Here is a 21,511-nt window from a genome sequence, read left to right as displayed (position 1 = left end):
CATTATATCCATCCTGCCTTCGCCTGCCACACTCAATCAAGATGAATTGGAGAATCGAGGGGGTCGAGGGAACGCTCATAATCATGCTTATTTGCATGAGGGTTACAGTGAGACAGACACTGACCAACAAGAAAGCAGGGCTGCACAGGGATCCAACTAAGAGAAAAACACTGCTAGTTGTTGTGCACTACATTGGAAGAAATCACAGGCAGGCCGGCGTCTTCTTTTGTCTTTTTCCTCCAAATTGATGCCATCTATAGCTGTTTGAGCTAAGAGACATCAAGTGATGTCACCCGAACTGTGATGAAGACACTGGAACACCAGGCTTTTGTGACCTGAATATTTACATACAACTTCAATACAGCCAAACACAATATCCACCCACATATAGCCTGGCACTTCATCTAAAGCGTATCAGCGTCTTTAAGGCTGAGGGGATTCAAAGCCCGGGGATCACTCATGTAGATGTGTGACACATCTGGGTTTGAGTGATGGGAGGGACAGACCCAGGCTTTTTGTCTCTGATCAGTTTCACTTGCCTCAGTTTGCAATTGTTAAGCTGACGATGAAAACAACCATTCTGGGAATTTCATTTCAGTTTATGCTGCTCTGTATTCACATTTAAATATAGTGTACAGAGGCCCATGACCCCACACACCTCAAGTTGTTACGCACGATAGTCAACTGTAAGGACAGTTTAATTAATGTGAAAGCATTTCCGAATCAGGAGTTCAATGTCTTTGTCATCTATCCTAATTTAGAAGTTGTATAGCTGATTGACAGAAAGTAATTAACTTCAATTTTTATATCACTTAATAGTTTCAGTCGAGAGAAAAAAAGCTTCTTAAATTTGAGGAAATACATTTCAAACATTGTACCTTGAGATTTGAGTGGATTTTCTACTTGAATTGATCAAATGATAGTGAACGCACCATCTCTTTTGTTCGGTTGGATAAAAACAACAATTGTAAGTAGTGCTGATTAAATAAGTCATTAATGATTGGTTAAGCATAATAGCATCATGAGGATTGTGTTATGTTAAGTTACCTTGGACGTTTTTATGATTGACAAACTAATTATTCAATACTGAAAATGATTGACTAAAATAAGACTTTTGTTATACTATGACATTTTTGTGAAAAGTCATACTATAGTATGACATAAAAAACATAATTAAAAACGTCATAGTATTGTTAATCAGAGAAATGTCCTAAAAAGGCATAAGAGAAAGAAGAAATAAAGTCGTAGTCATACTAAAGTATTTCATAGGCAGCTTATGTCCGTGTCGATAGGCCCCATGTGGGCCTGAGACCCCGCCTGCAGCACCAGGGTCAGAGACAGTGGAGGAGAGGAAGAGGTCCGAGTGGCCAGAGGCTGACGTTGGCACCAAACAACACAGACCAGGACTTCATGCCTTCCCTCCTACAGTCTAGACACTTTAAAAAAAAATTAGACCTTTTTAAGGATCAACTCAAAACTTCTAAACGAACCATTGACCCCTGTTCTATGTTTTATAAGGAAACCAATTCCACGTAGAGAATGAATGGCCTCGACTAGTCTGAATCATATTCACTTATTGAGCTATCATTCATGTTACTGCAAAACTCACTTAAAAATGTACATCTAAATAACATTATTATGTTCAGTGCTTGCAGTGCACAAAGACACATTAGTGAATATCAAATGAAATCACCATGGATTCAAAAAATAGCTAACATTTATTTTTGTTTCATTTACAAAAGATGTCAAGACAAAAAAGATTAGCAGTCCTTCTGCTGTGTCAAATCTGTTTTAAAAAGACAAAAGAGAACCACTGTCACTATGCATACATGGCCCTTGCTAAACTGTTTTGATACACATCGAGCTGTGCGATATTCTGATCAGCTGAGAGGTCAGAAGAGGGCGCACATCAAGAAACACATTTTCTAATTTTAAAGACACATTTGTTTGGAGGAAACTCACAAAGGAAGCTGTGCTATTCTGAACACAAGGACCATAAAAATATAACCGTTGATATGTTTTAATCCAGCATGTTAACGTTTTCTATGAAGAACGCTGTGGTACATTACAGTGGTGGAACAGGGTTGACAGAGAATAGAAAAAGGTCAATTGCCTAAACCTATATGAGTGTGTTGTGTATGTTTTCGGGGCATTACAATACAACTCTAGACTCTGAAGACGCTCTTTCCATAAGTACAGTTTGTAGAAGAGCACTTCATCGTGGCGTAGGCTACACGCTGTTTAATCCACGACCGAACCAGAACTAGTAAATGCAAGGACACAAAGACAACATTGAAATTAGATCACTTTTTATCAGTTTACCTCTGAAAATACATTCAGGATGGAGGAAATTAAACAAGAGCATAGAAAATTAAATGTTTCTAGATCGAGTAAAATCAATACTGAATAGACATTTGTAAAACCACTTTTCAGTAATGACAACATATACATACTGAATTTACAAAAAAACAACAACAAAGTCCTTTATTCCTTAAAATGTATCGCGTTAACAGCTATAAGCTGATGAAGGTGAAGGGACCTGGCTCTGTTTCAGTCTTGTGCCTTATACAAGTTCTCACTCTAGTGGTCTGTTCAGGTACTGCAGGTGATACTGGCCATGCTGGGAGGGACAAATGGCAGCTGGAAGTTACACTGTGTGCTTGTGCTGGTGTGGTCCAGGTCGCGGTAATAACGAGTCTAAAGGAGGCAATGTGATTGGTCGACGGGGTTTCTACAGTCCAAATCGGGCAGGGGTGCGTCTGGGCGTCATGGGGGCCTCGTCTTTTCTTCCTGGTGTGCAAATCTTTACAACCCTGAAATCAGAGAAAAGGAAGTAGTTTATATTAAAGAGGTTTAATTAGCTGCAACATAATATAGAAACTCATTCTTTTTTTGCTCCGATCACTCAAACATTTCCTATACAAGCAGCTGTGGTTAAAAGAAAGGCTGAAGGTGAGGGAAGGCCGGCCTGTCCAGCTGTAAACATCCAGCAGGACCGGAGGAGAGTGAAAAGGCGAGCTGGTGTCTCAGTGTTGGACGCAGAGCGCCTGACGCCTCTGACAGCACAATCTATCATCTTTAATTACAGCATCGTGACACCCTGACACTGCCCACACTTCTCTCTACCTCAAACACACACACACAGCAATTATGACCATCAGGCCATAACCCCCTTCTGTCACTGTGCCATTCTCTCTGTCTCGCTGCTCACTTCAGGAGAAATAGTTGCGTGTGTCACAGCCTGCTAGTAGTTCCATAACAGCGATTCACACTTGTGGAGCATTTTTTAAATGTAATCAAGGGTCTAAAAAAAAACATACAACTGTTTTGATTTTTTTTTTTTTTACCATTCACCACATATTACTGTAAACCATATAGCAAATGTTGTTGTGGACATTGACAATAAAGTAAGTCTTCAACAAATCTTGAAATTCATCAGTGTTCTTTCAGTTCTAAACAAGAGGATCTCAAACTCTCAATCTGCAAGTAAACTGCATTACCAGACGACAACAAAATGTGTTGAATTTCACAACTGATGCAAATTCCAGTAGTCTGCAAATGGATTCACAACCCGTACAGAAATTATTCAGAAACTTGAGTCCATTTACCTGAAAGAATGTAATCTAAAAATATAACGCTGTGCAGCTAATTGGATGTATAATCTGTAGTATGTAACTGCAGCTACGGCTTATTTTCTTTAATATCAATTAACCTACAAATACTTTTCTTGATTGATCAACATCAAATTGCTTGGTCTACTAAATGTCAGGAAATAGAGAATGTATCCCATTGCTCTTTCCTAAACACATTCAAACTTGTTTTTTCCAAAGCCAAACACTTCTTCACTAATCTTGACACATTTTGTTTTGCCTATTGAGATATTGATGTTACTCTAAGAGCTAATACTTGTTGTATTGTCCTTTTAAGTGCTTTGCGTGGAACTTAACAGGCTTCTAGCTCTGAGCCCTGATGTGTTCCCAAAAACACTCCCTCACATTTCCACTTTTAAACACAAAACAACCGACTAATTCACACCTCTGATCTGTGCTGGTGAGCGGGGAGACAAGATAAGCAGCCGGCACATGAAGGTCGATCAGAAGGAATCTTTCATGGTGGTCACACTGAACTCACGGAGGAGACTCGTGTGAGGCCTGCCGGAGGACAGCCGAGAGCCCAGGAGAGCCGGCGACATTCATTATCACACATCCAGCCACCTCTGCATAAATCTAATTCTTAATCCTATACCTCCAGAGTGATTATTTTCAACAGATCTGTTACAGACACGCAAACTCAGACAGATAAACCAGCTGATTAATTAACAATACAAGTATTTTTAAAATCTGTCTTTATAACCTTATTTCTCTCTGTAAAGCTAGATGGGTGTGAAATTAATTTTTCGGTCTAATTTGAAATGGAACATTCGCCTCTTTTTTTCTGCTCTGCTGTGGCACAATTTAAATTGCTGCAGTAATGGGGGTCAGCCAGGAGTCAATATTATTTCTTTTTGTCTCGTCTGGAGGGACCAGAGGTGAGAAAAGCTCATCATGAAGAGAGAGAGAGGCTGAGAAGAGAGAGTGGGAGAGACTGAGAGAGGTAGGGGGGGGTGAAGATATGGATTGGCAGCGAGGTAGGTAAATTAAATGTTTCTATCTCGACAGCGAATGGAAAATGAGGGCCATTGGGAACTATTGTTAGATGAGGACCCGTGTATGATGAGGAGGCAAGAGGAGGAGAGGTTGTTGCTGACTTACTTAACAGTGCCAGTGTTGGTCTTCTTGTCCTGCTCCTCTCTCCGCGCCTGCAGCTGCTCCTCAGCCATGGACATCTCCTCTTCCATGTTGATGATGTCCTCCTTGGCCCGCCGACGGTTCTCCTGAAACAGCAACCCAAAAAGATGAGAAAAGATTGGTCTGGCCACAACCATTTCACATATGCAATGAGTGACAAGAGCTAGCAAGTAGGTGACTTAGCGGTTCAAAGCTAAAATGGTCCGGAAACACAGATCTGTGGGACAAATTATGAAATCAGCCGCAGCCAAAAAGTACACGGACATATGTGGAAAGTCCTGTCTACATGCTCTATTGAATAAACAAAAATGTATTGAGCATACCATCCTTGTCTTGTCTTACCGTTCTGCTTTTTCCCGCCTGTTTGACGCTGTAAAACATGGGCCCAAGTTCTGCCAGCCACTCTCCATCCACTGAAGTCACACACTGCATGTACTCCTGCAACACAAACAACATGTTAATCCTCCACAAACAGTTCATCATTAATTGTTTCTGTGCTGGCCAAGACGACGTTATTTTACCTTGGTGGTCATGACGAGCTCGTGGTAGATGATGTAGTCGGGGGTGTACCCCATACCAAAGAGGGAGCTGGTGGGATGGAGGTGACATGGCATGCCTGTCCTCACGTTCACATATTCCCCAATGCCCTGGGAGCAAACACAGGGATAAATAACTAATTAAATGTGCGACTCTGAATTTCTGGATAGGAAAATGGGATGCGGGTTGGTGCCTGCACCTATGGGAGCACTGTAAGGTCAAAGCAAAGTAGGTCACATGGGCTAATTTGCTTCTCCACCTGCCCTAGACAGCAGGAAAATAAATGTGAAGTACATCCAGCATTGCTACGATTGCTCGGGTTAGCCGGCTTCTCATAAGTCAAACGGAGAACCTTGATTATAAAGTCATGATGTTACATTTCCTTTCAGATTTTAGCGCCATATTAATGTGAGGCCAGGAGGGATATTTCTCCACTCTGTAATTATGCTGCTATAAATCTGCCACAACCAGTTGCCACTAGGCGAAACATATTAACTGAAGAAAGTGATGGAGGTACCTTGAGTTTGGCAGCCTGGTGGAAGTACGCTGCACAGATGCACTTTCTGATGATGTCCCAGTCTGACCCGCAGGAAATTAAGTTCATCCTCTGCTGCACCATGATGTCCTTTAACTGGGAGCGCACCTCTCGTACCTGCACCAAAAACATACGTATTGGGAATTAAACCACATGGAAAACGCGTCCAACCTGTTTGCTTGCATTGGATGGCTTAGATGTAATGTAAAGTGAACATTTGACTGAAATTGTACTAAATTCTAGTTAAAGTAATTCAGTAGAAAACTGAATAGGCCTCACAGAACATGAATCATATAAAAACACTATAGTCAAAGCTAGAAATAAGTGCACAATTTAAACGGCGATTTCTACAAGGTCATCTAAATGTGTTGGAATTCAAGAGAAAAACTAGAGGATAGGTTTAATTCCAGGGGCACAGGGTGATGACGGGGAGAACCGGTGAAGTCTGACCTTGCGCATGGCCTTGGTGTGGATGAAGTGGTCGTTGCACCAGTTGCTGGAGTAATTGTTGTTCTTCCACTGCATGTAGACGTTGAGGTATGTGAGGTGGTCGCTCTCTGGGACAGAGAACTTCTCCCTTACCTGGTCACTCTCCTCCTCACGACCCTGCAGAGACACACAGATACAGTTTTCATACATCATTAGGATTTTGTTCATTTTAAGGCTGTTTTTTTTTTTACAACGGTCAATTGTTAACAACAGTATTTAAAAATGCAATAACTGTTGTCGAAAAATTGGGGTTGAAGTTAATGGTCAGAGTCCATTATTTACTCTCCTTTTAGCTCGGTTTTTGGTCTCCCCTTACTTCCTGAAGGTAGATATCTGCCTCTTTAGCTAATCTGTCTCCATGAAGTATAGACAGGTTTAGAAAAACAATACAATGAGTGAACTGGAGGGTACATTTGCCAACTAGAAGACCACAGCAATAAGCTGAAAAACACTCGAATGCTCCTTAAAGCCGAAAGGAGCTTCAGTTTCGGGGGATAAGTCTCTGTGTATTCATACCTTTGAGCGACCCATTTCAAATTAAATATGTCATTTGACTTATAGTTAATATAAAAATGTAGATTATTGGCAAATAACATTACAAAATACTATAATTGTATAATCTATTTCATTTATTTTGCAACCCTGTGAAGTAAAATGACAATTAAACATGCAATACAAATGGGTTCAACCACACAGACAATAAGTCAACATTATCATACAGTAACTTTATGAGACAAACCTTAGGTCTGTAGAAGATGGCGGGCACAGACAGCATGGAGACGATGATGAGGATGTCCGCACTGCAGGCCATGTCGCAGGACACGATCAGCATCTTGGACAGGGCGGGGTCGAGGGGAAACTCCACCATCAGACGCCCCGTCGGTGTCAAAGAGCCTGAACAGAGAGAAGAACACAATTACGAGGTCAGGCGTGAAGCTTATAAAAGTGCACGAGATGTGAAGTATTAAGAAGGAACAAGCACAAGACGAGTGATAAGCTCCTTTTCCATCAAAAGCCTGCTGGCGTGAGGAAGAAGCCAGCATAATGTGACACTTATTTGTCTATCACCGTGAGAGAGGATGAACTGCTGACGGTTGAGAATACTTGTAGAGAAGGAAAGAAAAAAAAGAGCGAGATCAAAAACTTTGCCAGTTGTGATTTAAATGATTAGACGACAGGAGCTTATAAGGAGGAAAAGCAGGGAAGCAGAGCAGCAGTTTGGGGCAGGTAAGCCTTAATCAGAGATAATCTGCTGTTAACATACCATACAGGGAATCATCAAAAGTCCCCCCTCATCCCCAAATCCCTAAATCCCCTGGGATCTGACTAAGGATGAGACAGGAATGAGACCCGACCAGTCAAATCAAACACAGGTTCAGTTACTAGGCAATTACTCCACCGGCTCAACCTCCTCGAGGCCCTTTTGTTGTGTCTGCATCATCACCGCAGCATCTTCTAAACAGCTGGTCTCCTGCCTGTGTTTGTGCTGTCAGCTTCACTATGCAGGAGCTCAAAGCAGCGCTGAGGGGGAAATACAACCCTGAAATACCCAATACCCCAACATATGTCACAGCTTCATCCTCATCTCAAAAAGAGGATGATTTATGTTGCTTTGCCCCTCTGTTAATAAGACCTGCCTAGGCCTGTTAGACCTACAAATAGAGGCGAGGAAAGAAAAATGATATACCATGTACTCAAAAATATTTAGAATGACATTATTAAAACATGATGGACAAGTGTTAATATGTGTTTGTTCTGCAACAATTAATACAATTATCAATTCATCAATAAACAAAAAAATGTAGGAAAAAAAAAAGTGAAAAATGCTGTGGTTCCAGTTTCTCTAATGTGATTATTTAATTATTAATTAATAGAGAAGAATCAACAATAACTATATGTTTAAATATGTTTCGTGCATTACATCACACAGCATATTCAAAGTCTATTCAAAATGTTGTTCACCACCCACCTGTGTTGTCCAGAGCTCCCAAGATCCAGAGCTGGTACATGGAGTTGAGCATGTTGTCCTCTGGGGGGGGGGTCCATGAAGTGGAAGAGCAGCAGATCCTGAACACCCAGAGACTTTAACAGCAGAACCACGTTGGCCAGGTTGGTCCTCTGGATCTCTGGTATGGTGGTGGTCAGCATCTCGTTCTTGTAGGCGCTCTGAGTGTAGAGCCTGGACAGGGCACAGAGACAGAGAGTGAGTGGAAGTTTGAGTCACATTTAATGCTTAAACTAACATTTCAACCATAATGTGCAAATATATGCACACTTTCATTTTTGGGACAGAGAAATTGAATAAGCTTCTCTGGGCTATGTTCATTTTGTGCAGACTTGTAAGTGGGATTCTAAATAAGCAGTAAGCACCACATGTAGATCTGCTGCAGTAGAAAATTCAGGAAGCTACCATTTAAAAAAGAAAAAACATTCAGAGCCTGAGTTATAGTAAAGGACCAAACTTAAAAAGGGTCTCCGTAACAGTTACAGCTGTCTGAAGTGGGAGATTAGAATTACAGAATGATTTGAATGCATATGGAGGTTTTGAGCTTGTGAGTGAGGGCCTGCAGTCACAGCTAAAAGGGTCTTTGAATGGGGAATTCTCCACGCAAGCGGAGCAAACCAGCGTGACTCACTCCTACTCCGCTCTCTAACACATACACACATCTACTCAAACGCTGTATTCAGCTAAATGCTCTCCCAAAAGTCACTCTGTGTACATTTGTACAAGCTTGTGTATAGGAGTAGGTGGGCAGGCTTAAACCAGAAAAAGATGGGGTTTCATAAACATACTAGCTCATTAGCGATGCAAAATGTATCACTATGTTGTTCTTCACCAAGGTAAATATTGCAAAGGAAAGCAAGGTCAAGTGAAATCTCTTTTGTCATAAACAAAGTTAAACTGCATGAAATCCTCTGGAGATTATGGTGCTTGCCCTCTCCCTGCAACTGAGACCAGAGCCCTGATCTCAAACGACAGAAGGGTGAAACACACTTTAACAACAGTCATGCTAAAATCATACATTCTCAAACAGAGAAAAGAGGAATTGAAAAAGGAAAATCATATTCAGGTTGTTTATTTGTGAATCTAAAACAAGAGTGGGAACATAATGTACTATATGTTCTTACTCTCAGCATAACAATCCCTTCTGTAGTTCTAGAGATTCTTGGCAATGCCAGCTAAAAAGCCATCTTTAGGGGTAGCCTTGAAGGAACTTAAAAATGGCAGAACTTCTCAGCACTGATCGTGGCTGTGTGCATGTTACCTGTAACACTGCCCTGGTCCTGTACGTCCTGCTCTGCCTGAGCGCTGGTTAGCATTAGCCTGGCTGATGGGATAGACCTGTAGAGCATCCATTCCAATGCGAGGGTTGAAAACCTGTAGACAGAAAAAAGAACAGCGCATTACTGGTTAAACGTGCATACAGGAAAGTGCACTTTCAATGACTGCAAAGTAAATACATATACACTTTATACAATGAGGCTTCAGCATGGTAGTACCTTAAGTTTGCAGTATCCTGCATCCACGACAAACATGATTCCGTCCACGGTGAGAGAGGTCTCAGCGATGTTTGTAGCGACGATGCATTTCCTCACACCATCTGGAGCCTGGCAGAGGAGAAATGAAAGGCAGTCAGCTTTGTTTTCTCACTTGTAGGACTCGTAGAGTGTAGAAACATTTGCAGCATCAAGACCAGTGACGGATACAAACCTTCTGGAAGATCTTGGCCTGGAGGTCGGAGGGCAGCTGGGAGTAGATGGGCAGCACGGTCAGAGCCGGAGCGTTCTCCAAGTCCTCCAACCGCTCCACGATCTGATCCGAGGTCACCTGAAGGACATACATAAACCTTGAACTACAAACACAAAAAAGAAAGAACGTCCTGTTCCTTGCCAAAGCAAACACACTGAAAACTTACCAAAACTAAAACAAATTGAAAATCTAATCAATTCAATCTACAGGGTTCATACACTTTTTCACCAATGATTTTTCCATGACTTCTTCATGACCTTTACCTCATTTTCCATGACAAAAAAAAATGACTTTCTTTCATGTGGCTAGCAAGCGCCGCCTCGCCCGTGTTCGAAATATCGAATATTTTAGTTGGCATTTAGCACGTCTTGGGTCAATGTCTTTTGCCACAATTGGTACTTATCCTTTAGAAGCCATACATTGTTGAAACTACACTTCCCTGGCATCTTGGCAGCCTTATATCAAGTAGTATCTGGGATGCAAACTCATCAGGTATGAAAAAGGTGACAAGGACCCGAGCCCCCCGACCCCACGGAATATCGGCTTTAAAATGAGGAATAACAGAGGATTTTAGCAGTCAGAACAACTAAAGCAGCAGGTAATAACAGAAACGCCAAAGAGTCACATCTAATAGAAATATATAAAAGCATTTATTTTAATTGTGTAGCAGTCAGTTTATAATTCTGGCAGCACTGTTGAGCATTTTGAAAATGTATTTTCATGCCTCTGTGCAAGGCTTAGTCTTTCTATCTTTATAGCCACTGGTGTAAAGTAAATACGTTCATAAACTCAACAAGTACTATACTTGGGTACAATTTTGAGATACTTGTACTTTACTTAAGTATTTCAATGTTTTACTACTTTGTACTTCTACTCCACTACAATTCAGAGGTTAATGGTGTACTTTTACTCCACTACATGTATGTAATCCCTTTAGTTACTTTACAGATGTGGATGAATGATGTGAAATCTAATCAAGTGTTAAATCAGACTTTAGTTCCACCTGGAGTAAATCCACAAGCTACCCTGCAGTATACAAAGTACTTCAGACTAGCTGCACCTTTACCAGCTTTGAGAACACTTTCATGATCAATCATTATAAAACATATCATATATATTATTCTGAAATGGACCAATCTGCACAATGACTACTTTTACTGTCGTTACTTTCACTATATTTTGATGATAATACTTTTCTACTTTTACTTGAGGAACATTTTGAATGCAGGACTTTTACTGTGATAGAGTATTCCTACACTCTGGTACTGCTACTTTAACTCAAGTACAAGTTCCGAGTAATTCTACTTTTACTCAAGGACAAGATCTGAGTACTTCTACTTCTACTCAAGTACAAGATCTGAGTACTTCTACTTTTAATGAAGTACAAGTTCCGAGTACTTCTACTTTTACTGAAGTACAAGTTCTGATTACTTCTACTTCTACTCAAGTACAAGATCTGAGTACTTCTACTTTTACTGAAGTACAAGTTCCGAGTACTTCTACTTTTACTGAAGTACAAGATCTGAGTACTTCTACTTTTACTAAAGTACAAGATCTGAGTACTTCTACTTTTACTCAAGTACAATATTTATACCATCTCTTTATAGCCTATGAAGAAAACTATTAGAAAACGAAGGCTAAAGCTAACGTTAGCAGATAGTGACAATGTATGCTAGTTAGCTAGCTCAACGATTCCTTAAATAATATTGCGACAGAAAAACTTTTCAGTGCACATCACGCTCTGCCGCTCCGACAGGGAGCTCTGCTCTGAACACCTGAACGGCTCGTTCTAACAGCTGTTCACCAGCGGTCCAGTCTGTGCCACAGTGACACTGCACGGTTACTGTTATCGAACGCACCGTAGGTAATGTAGCTGCTGAAATTAGACCCTCATCGCGGAGCAGCAGAGTTTAGCCGACAGACAGGAAGACTCGAGCACACAGCTAGCGCTTCATTCTAATATATTAAAACATAACAGCTCGCGGCCGCAGATTACTTCGGGTCCCAGGGCCTGGAATTAGCATTTTGAATTTCTATGACTTTTCCAGGTTTTTAACAGCTTACATTCTGTACTTTGCAGCACATTTCATACCTGACATTAATATGTCCCAACCATTTGAGATATTTGAGTGATTGAAGTAGTCTCTCACCTCGATATCCTCCTGCCCGGGCATGAAGATGAGGATGTCTCCTATCAGCCCGCTGAGGTGGATCTGCAGCCCCTGCTTCACTGCTGCCTCCACGTAGTCCTCCTGAGGAGTCTATGCAGCACAGAGCACACAAATCAGTCAAGAACAAAACGAAAGAAAAACACGGAAATGACCCTACAAAGCATAACAGTAGAGAGATGTTTATTGTTAAATGTCAAAAGTTAGTTAATGTAAAATAACACAACGTATTTATTGTCAAGAGGGTATCCTACTTACTGTAATGTGATTATTATGTGTTGGATTATGTCAGATAGGCTTTACCCAAGGCTAAACACATTTTTTAAAGTAAAAGATTTAACTACAATTTTAGATAATAGTGTTTTGAGAATAAATGTCCTTTAAAGGCTTCAGAGATCATTCAAATGATTGCAATTCCTGAAATCTAAAGCTGCCCAAAAAATGCTAGTAGAAATATTATAATGTATTGAGGATGTATAGTGAGTTCCTTTCGAGTGATAGTAGAGTAGACACATACCTTGCTAAATAAGATGTCTACGGGAAATGTTCTTCCAGGAATATGGAAAATGGGTACGTTGCCAAAAAATGCAGCGAACTTGTCTGAGTCCATGGTAGCAGAGGTGACTATGAGTTTCAAATCAGTCCGCCGAGATACAACCTGATGGGAGGCGGGCAGAAAAGAGAGTTGAGTGAAATCACAGTGTGTGTACACGTAAATATAAAAAAGGGAACAACAACCTCACTCGGTTACGCATCATTTAGTCACACAGCAGATGAAGCTGCATGTATGTCTAGAAAATAACAAAATAAAAAAAGATGTTTAAAACACGTAAAATAGTTGTGTACTGACATCACGCAGCAGGCCGAACAGCACGTCAGTATTCAGGGAGCGCTCGTGAGCCTCGTCCATGATCACGGCACTGTAGTGGTCCAGGTCCGACTCCCTCAGTGACTCCCTGAGCAGGATACCGTCCGTCATGTACTTTATTAATGTTTTCTCCGATGTGCAGTCCTCAAAACGGATTGCGTAGCCCACCTGTAGGCAAAAATGTCAGATTAATAAACAACAAATAAAATGAATGATTTAAGAAATCATACAACATTAAATTAAAGAAACTACCTACAAATCTTTTTTTGCACCAACATTTGTAAGCATCTCCAATGTTTCCCTTTGTTGCTCCTCAGCTCTAACCATGAAGTAGCAACAGACATGATATTTTCTTTTTGACCACTAGATGGTGGTGTTATACAGCGTGGGACTGGCTATTGAGTTTGTGCATGTAGGCCCTTAGAATGTACTATACACAACATCATTGGGCTCCACTAAGAATGTATTTACAATGTACCAAGCTAGTTACAAAATGTTGCCAAATCTCATCAAGGAAATAGAAGATACAAAATGATCAAATCATCATGGGGTAGTGATGGAAAAAAAAAAGTTTCGTTTTACGTTACACCACATCGAAAGTAGCAAGTTTGGACAAATGATCAAGGAAAGGGTTATGACTATTAGACAGTGTACTTCTAATAGCGTTTTCTTCCTGATCAAATCAATACAAATGAGATGTTCACAAGGGTTCTACAGTAAGGTAAGTATACGGCTAAGTATTACCAAGGCACGTATGGTTTGCTTAAGCATCAAACAGCTGTCTCACCTCCTCTCCCAGGTTGGTTCCTATCTCCTCGCTGACTCTCTTGGCCACACTCATGGCCGCCACTCTTCTGGGCTGAGTACAACCCACCATGCCGTAGCTGGTGTACCCGTCCTCATGCAGGTACTGGGTCAGCTGGGTGGTCTTCCCGCTGCCCGTCTCCCCAACAACAATCACAATGCTGTTGTCCCTGTAGAAACCATAACGTTATTAGTTAGTTATAGAATTACTCTGCAGTTTTAATGTAGGACACTTTTTTAAGAGTAAAAGACACAACAACAGGAATACAACTCCTATCAGTACCTTATGATGTTAAGAAGCTGCTGTCTGACCGCGAAGATGGGAAGATACTGTCTCTGTTGCAGAAGGGTCTTCTTCTTAGCAAAGTCACTGCTGGCCTCGCTCTTGTCTTTCATGTGGTCTGCAAATTTCTGCTCTGCTCTGTAAAGCAGAGAAACATAAACCAAATGATTAATATGGTGAGACATTTCTGTTCATTTAAAGGGGACCTATCATGCTATATTTGAACAAAATATTGTAGGGCCATACCTATATAAAAGTATATAAATATAGTTGTTTTTTTCAAAATACTAAAAAGATCCTGCATTTTAGCCATGCCTCATTTCGCTCTATTTGCTCTTTCCAGAGCTGTTTTTGCAGGGGGCTGATTCTGTGAGCTGCAACTGACCATGCCCCCCCCCCCCTGCAGGAGAGGGGAGTGTGCTTTGAGACCACGTCGCTGCACATTATCCCTTACATATGAATATATAGAGTCATTATTCATTTGTTTTAAAGCAGGAGGTGCAAACGCTTGCCTCGGGGAGGGAGAAAAAAAGCCACAGCGGAGAATAAACAGAAGGGCAACCATGGCAACCATGCAAGGGAAGTCTTCTTCGCTGCTTTTGTGGCAGACTACAGCGCCACTTACAGGCCTGGCATATGTACTACAGCATCCGTGGCCCAACCTCTCATTCCCCTGATAGGTGGAGAATTGACCACTAAGCGGAGCACCCCTTTTGTGACGTAGAAAATCATTCAAATCTGTATCAGATCCGTTGCAGCCCCTTTTTTAGAGATTTGGGTATAGAGGAAAAGAGAGAGGGTTGTATTTTCTGACACTTGGTGAGTTCACACCAGGGACACATGTATAAAAGACGTACAAGAGTGCATTTTGCATGATAGGTCCCCTTTAAGGCAGTGAATTTTTAAGCAGAAAATGTTAAATGTAATTTAGATCCAAACTTTGCATGGACAGTTCGTCACCTGTAGTCTACTTTGCCGTCCTCGCCCACCGCTTTGCCCCCGGAGCGGTCTGCTTCCTCTGTCTTCTTGACTCCCATGATGTCCCCCAACTTGGTGCCTGCCAATTCCCAATGTTTGTGCTGTGCCTAAAATCCAAATAATTACAGTTGAATCAATGGAGTATGAAGATTATAGCTCCAGTCAGAAACCTTTTACAATACAGAGCCCTTGGTGTTTAATTTGTCAAGTGGTTTCACCTCACTGATCGTGGTGCGCAGTTAAAATGTCATCAAGCGACCCGGTATGGTGATCATGAATAAATGAATTACCAAAGTGATGAAGTTAGACAGCGTTGGCATTTATCAACCAGACAGTTGAGGACCCACAAACCTCATTGACATTTCTCAACAGAAGAGTATCAAGATGATATCTGCATTGTGTTTCGAGCGTCACATTCCTCCAGATGATATGACAATAGTATAGTCATCTAAAATCCTTACGGGTTTAGCAATAGATGTATAAATATCCACAAAAACAACATAAGTTCATTAATAATCCAACCAACCTTTTTGCGTTCTTTCTGCTCACGATGTTTCCGAACGAGCTGGCTGCCTTTACGAGCGATGATGGCCATGTCAGATGTTGGATCTTTCACAGGGATGACAGGCTCTGGCTGCAGCAGAGAAACAAACACGCAGTTAAAAAAAAACCCTTCAAGCAAAGTCAGGCAAAATGATCAGTCTCATACAGACTGTGCACTTCCAGTCAAACAAGCATGTGCAGCATGATTTTACAACAATTTAATGCACACCACACAGAGTTTAATCTGCGGCACACAGTACAGCCTGGCCGTCAGTGTGTTTTCCAGTTAGAGTAAAAAAGAATACATAAAGCTCTCTATTTGTAACATGTGCAAGTTGAAAATAAACTGTGGGTAAACAAGAATGTCCTGTAACTTGGTGGAGTTTTGCAGACAGAGCAACATATTTCATGGACAATGGCTTGGCACAACCAAGTTTCAATTAATTATACATAAAAAGTGACTGAAATGCTTGTGTATGCTGTCAATTTTCGTTTTTATTCCGAAATAAATTGGCAGATGAGACTTGGGCCAATACGACATTTTTTGCATATCTAGTTCTGCCAAAAAATGTCGTTAATAAGTTCTTTCTAAGAGCGATTTGTCAGCCATGTGACTTTATCCCTGATTGTTTAGGCTTTGTTTACCTGCTTAGTGAATACTATTCTTCCATCCAGAAAAGGAGGAACCAGGTTGTGGACCAGCAGATGAACCTTGGCAGCATTGTCCTCCTCGAAGTCGTCATCCACCTCCAACCTCTGCACCACACCACTGGTCAGCATACGGTTAGTCTCCCACCGCTCATTATCCTGAGATAGGAAACACAGTCCGTTACAAAGACAGACCATCACAGACAGTAGCACACACACACAGATGATATGGCTGTGCATGCAGACACACGGTTCTGATCAGGTTGACATTAAGCTCTGGATGTACCTCGTTGATCTGCCGTCTATGGGCAGATATCCTTTTTTGAGTCTGCTTCTGAAGAATCTGCTCTCTCTTCTTTACATATTCTTCAGAGGTGGTAGTGAAAGGGTTGTGGAACTCATCATATCCTTCATCCATCATGTACCAATCTCTGTCAGCTTGCTGCAAAACAGGGAGACAATCAGAGATGTGTAAATAAAGCCTAAAATCACCTAAAACTACTTTATAGCTTGAATGAGGCCTAAATGAGGCGTGAGTGTGCCGCTCACCTTCTGGTCCTCCACCCACTGGTCTTTCTCATCTTCATTATCAAACATAATTCCTCCCTGCCCATCTTCTTTCCTGCCTGAAGAAGAGAACGAGTATAAAATGTTATTGGACATGCGGTATTTAAATGCAAAGCCATATGTAAGCTTGATTTTAGAATAGTACCTTTTCCTTGTGATAAACGAGGTGTAGATCCCAAATGTTTCCTGTCATTCGCCCACTCGTTATACTTGTATGATGGGGTAGGCAGGGGTGTGTCGTCAGGGTACCGGCCTCTGACTGACCTAAAGCACACAGCAGAAAGATGTTATGTTAGTATAAGTTGCATTTGCCCTACATCAGGAATATTCAACTAAAATTCAACGAGACCCAGTTAGAGAAAATCTCCCCATGGAAAGGTCCGGAACTTCAAAAACTTGCTTTATGAATTAGTGCGATATATATTGAAGGAGCCTGTAGCTTTATCAACGTCTGCATGTAATCAACAACTGACTGCCAAATAAAGAAAGTACAATCCATAAACAACAATATTTATTGTCAATTTTAAATAAATAAAATAAAGTGTAGCAGCAGCTTCAGTTTCCCTTTTTCTTTGTTAACCGTTTCACATCATGACTTAACAGTTTCAGACGATTATAGAACAATATCGTCTTTACACATCATAACAATTGAACAGTTTTAAAGTTTCTCTTTCTTTCCCTCTTATATTGCAGTCCCTCACTCACTTTGTTTTGTTCAATGTGAGAATTGAGCTGGAGCTTGTCCTGCCAGGAGTTTAAATCTGGGCTGAAATGGTGTCAGGGCCATTCTCACACACATGCAGGTGCTCATTGGTTAGCCTCGGTTAGCTCATTGGTTAGCCTCGGTTAGCCTGCCCTGGAACGATATTTAGTTTTAATTTTGATCCTGGTGGACTTATCATATTGGGCTCTGAGACTGCTTATTTTTTTCGTGACCTCACTTCTGACTTGAGAGTAGTGTTAATTTCGTCAGCTATTTTTTTATTTAGTTTTAGTCTTAGTCCGGTGCTAAATTTCCTTTTAGTCATATTTAGTCACCTTCATCCTGTTTTTATTTAGTCAAGTTTTAGTCGACTAAAAGTCTGAGCATTTTAGTCTTATTTTAGTCAAAGAAAACTAATTATTTTAGTCTACTTTTTGTCAATGAAAACTGTTGAGTCTTTTTTTAGTCATCAGATTATATAGAACATTTCAGTCAAACTGGTCTAGCCAAAACCAATAATTTGTCATTTTAGTCAAACGTATTTCACAATAAGATTATATCTTGTCCTTATTTGATGAAAAACACAGGTTGAATGAATAAGAATGCAGCTTTGCAGAGAGTATCTGCTCAGGTTTGTGGTGTTTTTACCAGCTGTGTTATGGCCACATTGCTTCCCTTCTGATAAAACAATGCATTCGCTTTTTTTCTCCGCCTCATTGTAGCGAAAATGGGCCCAAATATCACATCGTTTCTTTCTCCCAAGCAGTGGTAGCTTTAGACTTTTTCGTTGTCAGTCATTTTGACGGACAGGATCGTAACATTTCCGTCATAATCCATTATTATCCGTCGAGTGCACAATTTATCACTCACTCGCGCTGACGGGGGGGGTATTCGGTTAACGCGAGAGCGACCACTGCTCCCAAGCCCTGTTGTTGCCATTTTATTTTCTGTTAAATAAGGTTAGTTAGACCATGAGTTAGACCCGAGTCTTCCTGACAGTTCATATTTTGCCGCTGCCCGGTGTAATTCAAATCTACCGCCGCGCGCACCACACAGCTGCTGCCCAGCCGCAGCACCGGAAATGGAACTCCTGGGAGAAAAACTGACTATCAGAGATGTAACGTTATCTTTGATAATATTTCGTCTCCTCATTTTTCGTCAACGAAAGTAAAGACAGATTTTGGCTTAGTTTTTATTTAGTAAACTACATTTTCGTCTCGTCACTTTTCGTCAACGATATTGCATGATGATTTTGTTATAGTTATTGTTTACTGCCGTCGGTGCCGTCTCGTCATCGTCTCGTTTTCGTCATGGAAAAAAAGGTGGTTGACGAACATATTTCGTCATAGTTTTAGTCAACGAAATTAACACTACTTGAGAGGGAATGTTTGGTCAAACACTTTGTGTTTTGTCTCATAGTGGCGTTTTGGCCCTTTTAATGAGCGCCACGGTCTCTGAACAAATGAGACACACTGGCTCTGTGCTCCCAGTGGGCAGGATGAACATGAATGAGTCCACTCAGGGTTAAAAGCTCTGCTCTCACTGTCCACTTTCCTCTTCTTGGAGAGCGCCATGTGTAATTATTTGTCTCTCCCTGTCTGTCGCTAACACGCCTGTTCACTCTCCTCTCCTCTCCCTGTATCGCTAATTATTCTCTTCACTCACTTTCCTCTCCGCTTGTCTCTGCCGCGCTCTCGTCTCTTCTTCTGTGTTTCTCTCCCTGTATCGCTCACTCCTCTCTTTCGCCCCCTGTCGGCGGCGGTTACAATATAATCGCCGTGTCAAAATTGAAATCCCCTATTAATGTATTGATTATAGGTCCGGGTCCGTATAGGTGGGCGTCTGGGTCCGGATCGCGGTCCGCCTGTTGCCGACCCATGCCTTACATGGTACAGGAGACGAATGACAGCAGTTCACCTGTCTCTCCTCTCACTCTCTCGGACGGAGCGATGGCTTCTCTCTGAGCGCTCCATCTCTCTGTTAGACGGGGCGGGGGACGGAGACTCCCACTGGGAATGCCGTGAACTGGAATAACCGCTATCATCCTCCTCCCAGTTCGATCGTGAGGGTGTGAAGGAATCTATGTGAAAACAAAATGAGTTTAGACCATGAATCCTTTTAACAAGGACAGTTTTAAATGTGTTTTTTAAATAAAGCTTGATTACCTCTGGGGCGATTCTGTGGCGATGACGGCTCTTCTCTCTTACTCCCCCGGCTGATGCGATCAGACCAGCCCTCCCTCTGTGAGCGCTCGCTCCGATCACCGCGCTCCGACCGGCCGCTGCTGCTGCCGCGGCTGCCCTCTCGCTCCCCTGACACAGAACAATTATGTATTTTAATACTTGATCCTCTTTATAAAAAGGGAATACATCCAAAGTCCAAAATGTAGTGCTACTGTTCTCACTGAAGTTAAGAAAATGAAATGAAGATAGTTTTACAATAATATGACAAAGCACAATGTATCAAATCTCCACATTTTAAGGGCTTTTAACAACAAATTATTAATTTTTACAAAATAATTGAAGCTGGAATACAACAAAAAGTGAACTTGCATTGAAATACAAAAGAATACAAACCAAATGGCTGATCTTTAGAATCACCTCTTTCACTCCTTCGGTCTCTCCCCTTATCTCGGCTCCTTTCTTTTTCCCTTTCTCTGTTCTTGTCCTCGTTGGAGGTGGTGTAGACCCCGTGCTCACGTCTGTCTTTCTCTCGCTGCTGGTGTCTGCGTTTGAACTCCTCGCTGACCCCTCCGGGATTTGAGGGGGTCTCCGAGCCAGTAACACGATACTTCCTGCTGCAAGACAGCAGGACAATGCACATTAATGAACACTTTAGACAAATAATGCTTCAAGTGTAAATATGCCAGATTTTAGCTTTGAGCTAATTTCCATCCGTAGTCCCTGACATACAACATATAAGAACATGACATTTGTAAACATAGCAAAAATAAATATATGATATGCAAAAGAGCAAGAGCAGCACACACAAGTATTTACCACATGGCAGTACACTTGGTTTAATATTTGCACTGCTTTAGAGAGGGGTTTTTCTCTGGAAGGACTCAAAGGCTTAAACTGAAAAAGTGATCGAAAAATTCTCAAACAGCGAGATCCAAGAGTATAGATATCTTAATAATTACATTCAACTTAAAAAAATGTATACTAAATAATGATCATCTCCATAGACTTGCGGGATATATGTTGCTTTTCTATTTATACATTCGACATTATTATCAACAAAATGTTGTTGTGTGAAGCACCATCACTTACCTCTCTTTGTTTTTAACACCACTGTCCTTATCATCTTCTTCTTCTTCTTCTTCATCAGACCCAGAGTCACTTTTACCTTCCTCCCAGTCCTTATAGGAGGTAACCTTTGACTTCTTGCTATTTCGTTCATCTGCAATAGCGTCTGCTTGTTCTTTACTCTCTCGCTCCTTCCTTTTCTGAGCTGCTAGCAGATCCAAGCCCAGCAGGGACGTGCGTGGAGTGGGAGCCCGAAAAACATGGGCCTCTTCAGCAGCACTCTTCTTCTTTACGATCAGTCCTCCAACTTGATCATCGGGATCAGACCCTTCCAGCCTGTGCATGGACACATCGTCATCCATTATCTGTGGGGAAATAAGGACAAAAGTTGAGAATGTGTAAAGATAATAAAGGGTTGCTAATGTCAACTCTGTTTAGGCGTAATTATTATACAGTTCATTTCAACTAAAGTGTTTTGCTTTTCTGCATCATGAATTATAGGATCTAGATTCCAATACAATGAACCCAGAGATGAAGGAGAGAACATCCCATAGATCACTTTCTTGTTTAAATGACAATAAGCTGATTCTAAAAATGATAGC

The 21,511-nt window shown here is 41.3% G+C and overlaps 1 protein-coding gene across 1 annotated transcript; it reads right to left on the bottom strand.

Moving 5' to 3' along the window:
* Positions 1-2,004: 2,004 nt before the first annotated feature.
* Positions 2,005-21,271, bottom strand: dhx38 (DEAH (Asp-Glu-Ala-His) box polypeptide 38). The gene is given in 27 exon segments (XM_034196971.1): positions 2,005-2,813; positions 4,752-4,873; positions 5,130-5,225; positions 5,309-5,434; positions 5,842-5,976; positions 6,310-6,465; positions 7,088-7,242; positions 8,318-8,387; positions 8,389-8,527; positions 9,615-9,727; positions 9,850-9,957; positions 10,061-10,177; positions 12,250-12,360; positions 12,785-12,925; positions 13,118-13,303; positions 13,923-14,109; positions 14,223-14,360; positions 15,183-15,307; positions 15,727-15,834; positions 16,389-16,550; positions 16,678-16,833; positions 16,941-17,017; positions 17,104-17,222; positions 19,579-19,741; positions 19,827-19,973; positions 20,262-20,458; positions 20,934-21,271. Coding segments are annotated over 27 exon segments (3,774 nt in total). The 3' UTR covers positions 2,005-2,731.
* Positions 21,272-21,511: the final 240 nt, after the last annotated feature.

Source organism: Gymnodraco acuticeps, unplaced genomic scaffold, assembly GCF_902827175.1.
Source record: "Gymnodraco acuticeps unplaced genomic scaffold, fGymAcu1.1, whole genome shotgun sequence".
Lineage (NCBI taxonomy): Eukaryota > Metazoa > Chordata > Actinopteri > Perciformes > Bathydraconidae > Gymnodraco > Gymnodraco acuticeps.
Note: the sequence above shows the minus strand (reverse complement) of the source record. Positions and strands in the feature narration are given on the sequence as shown.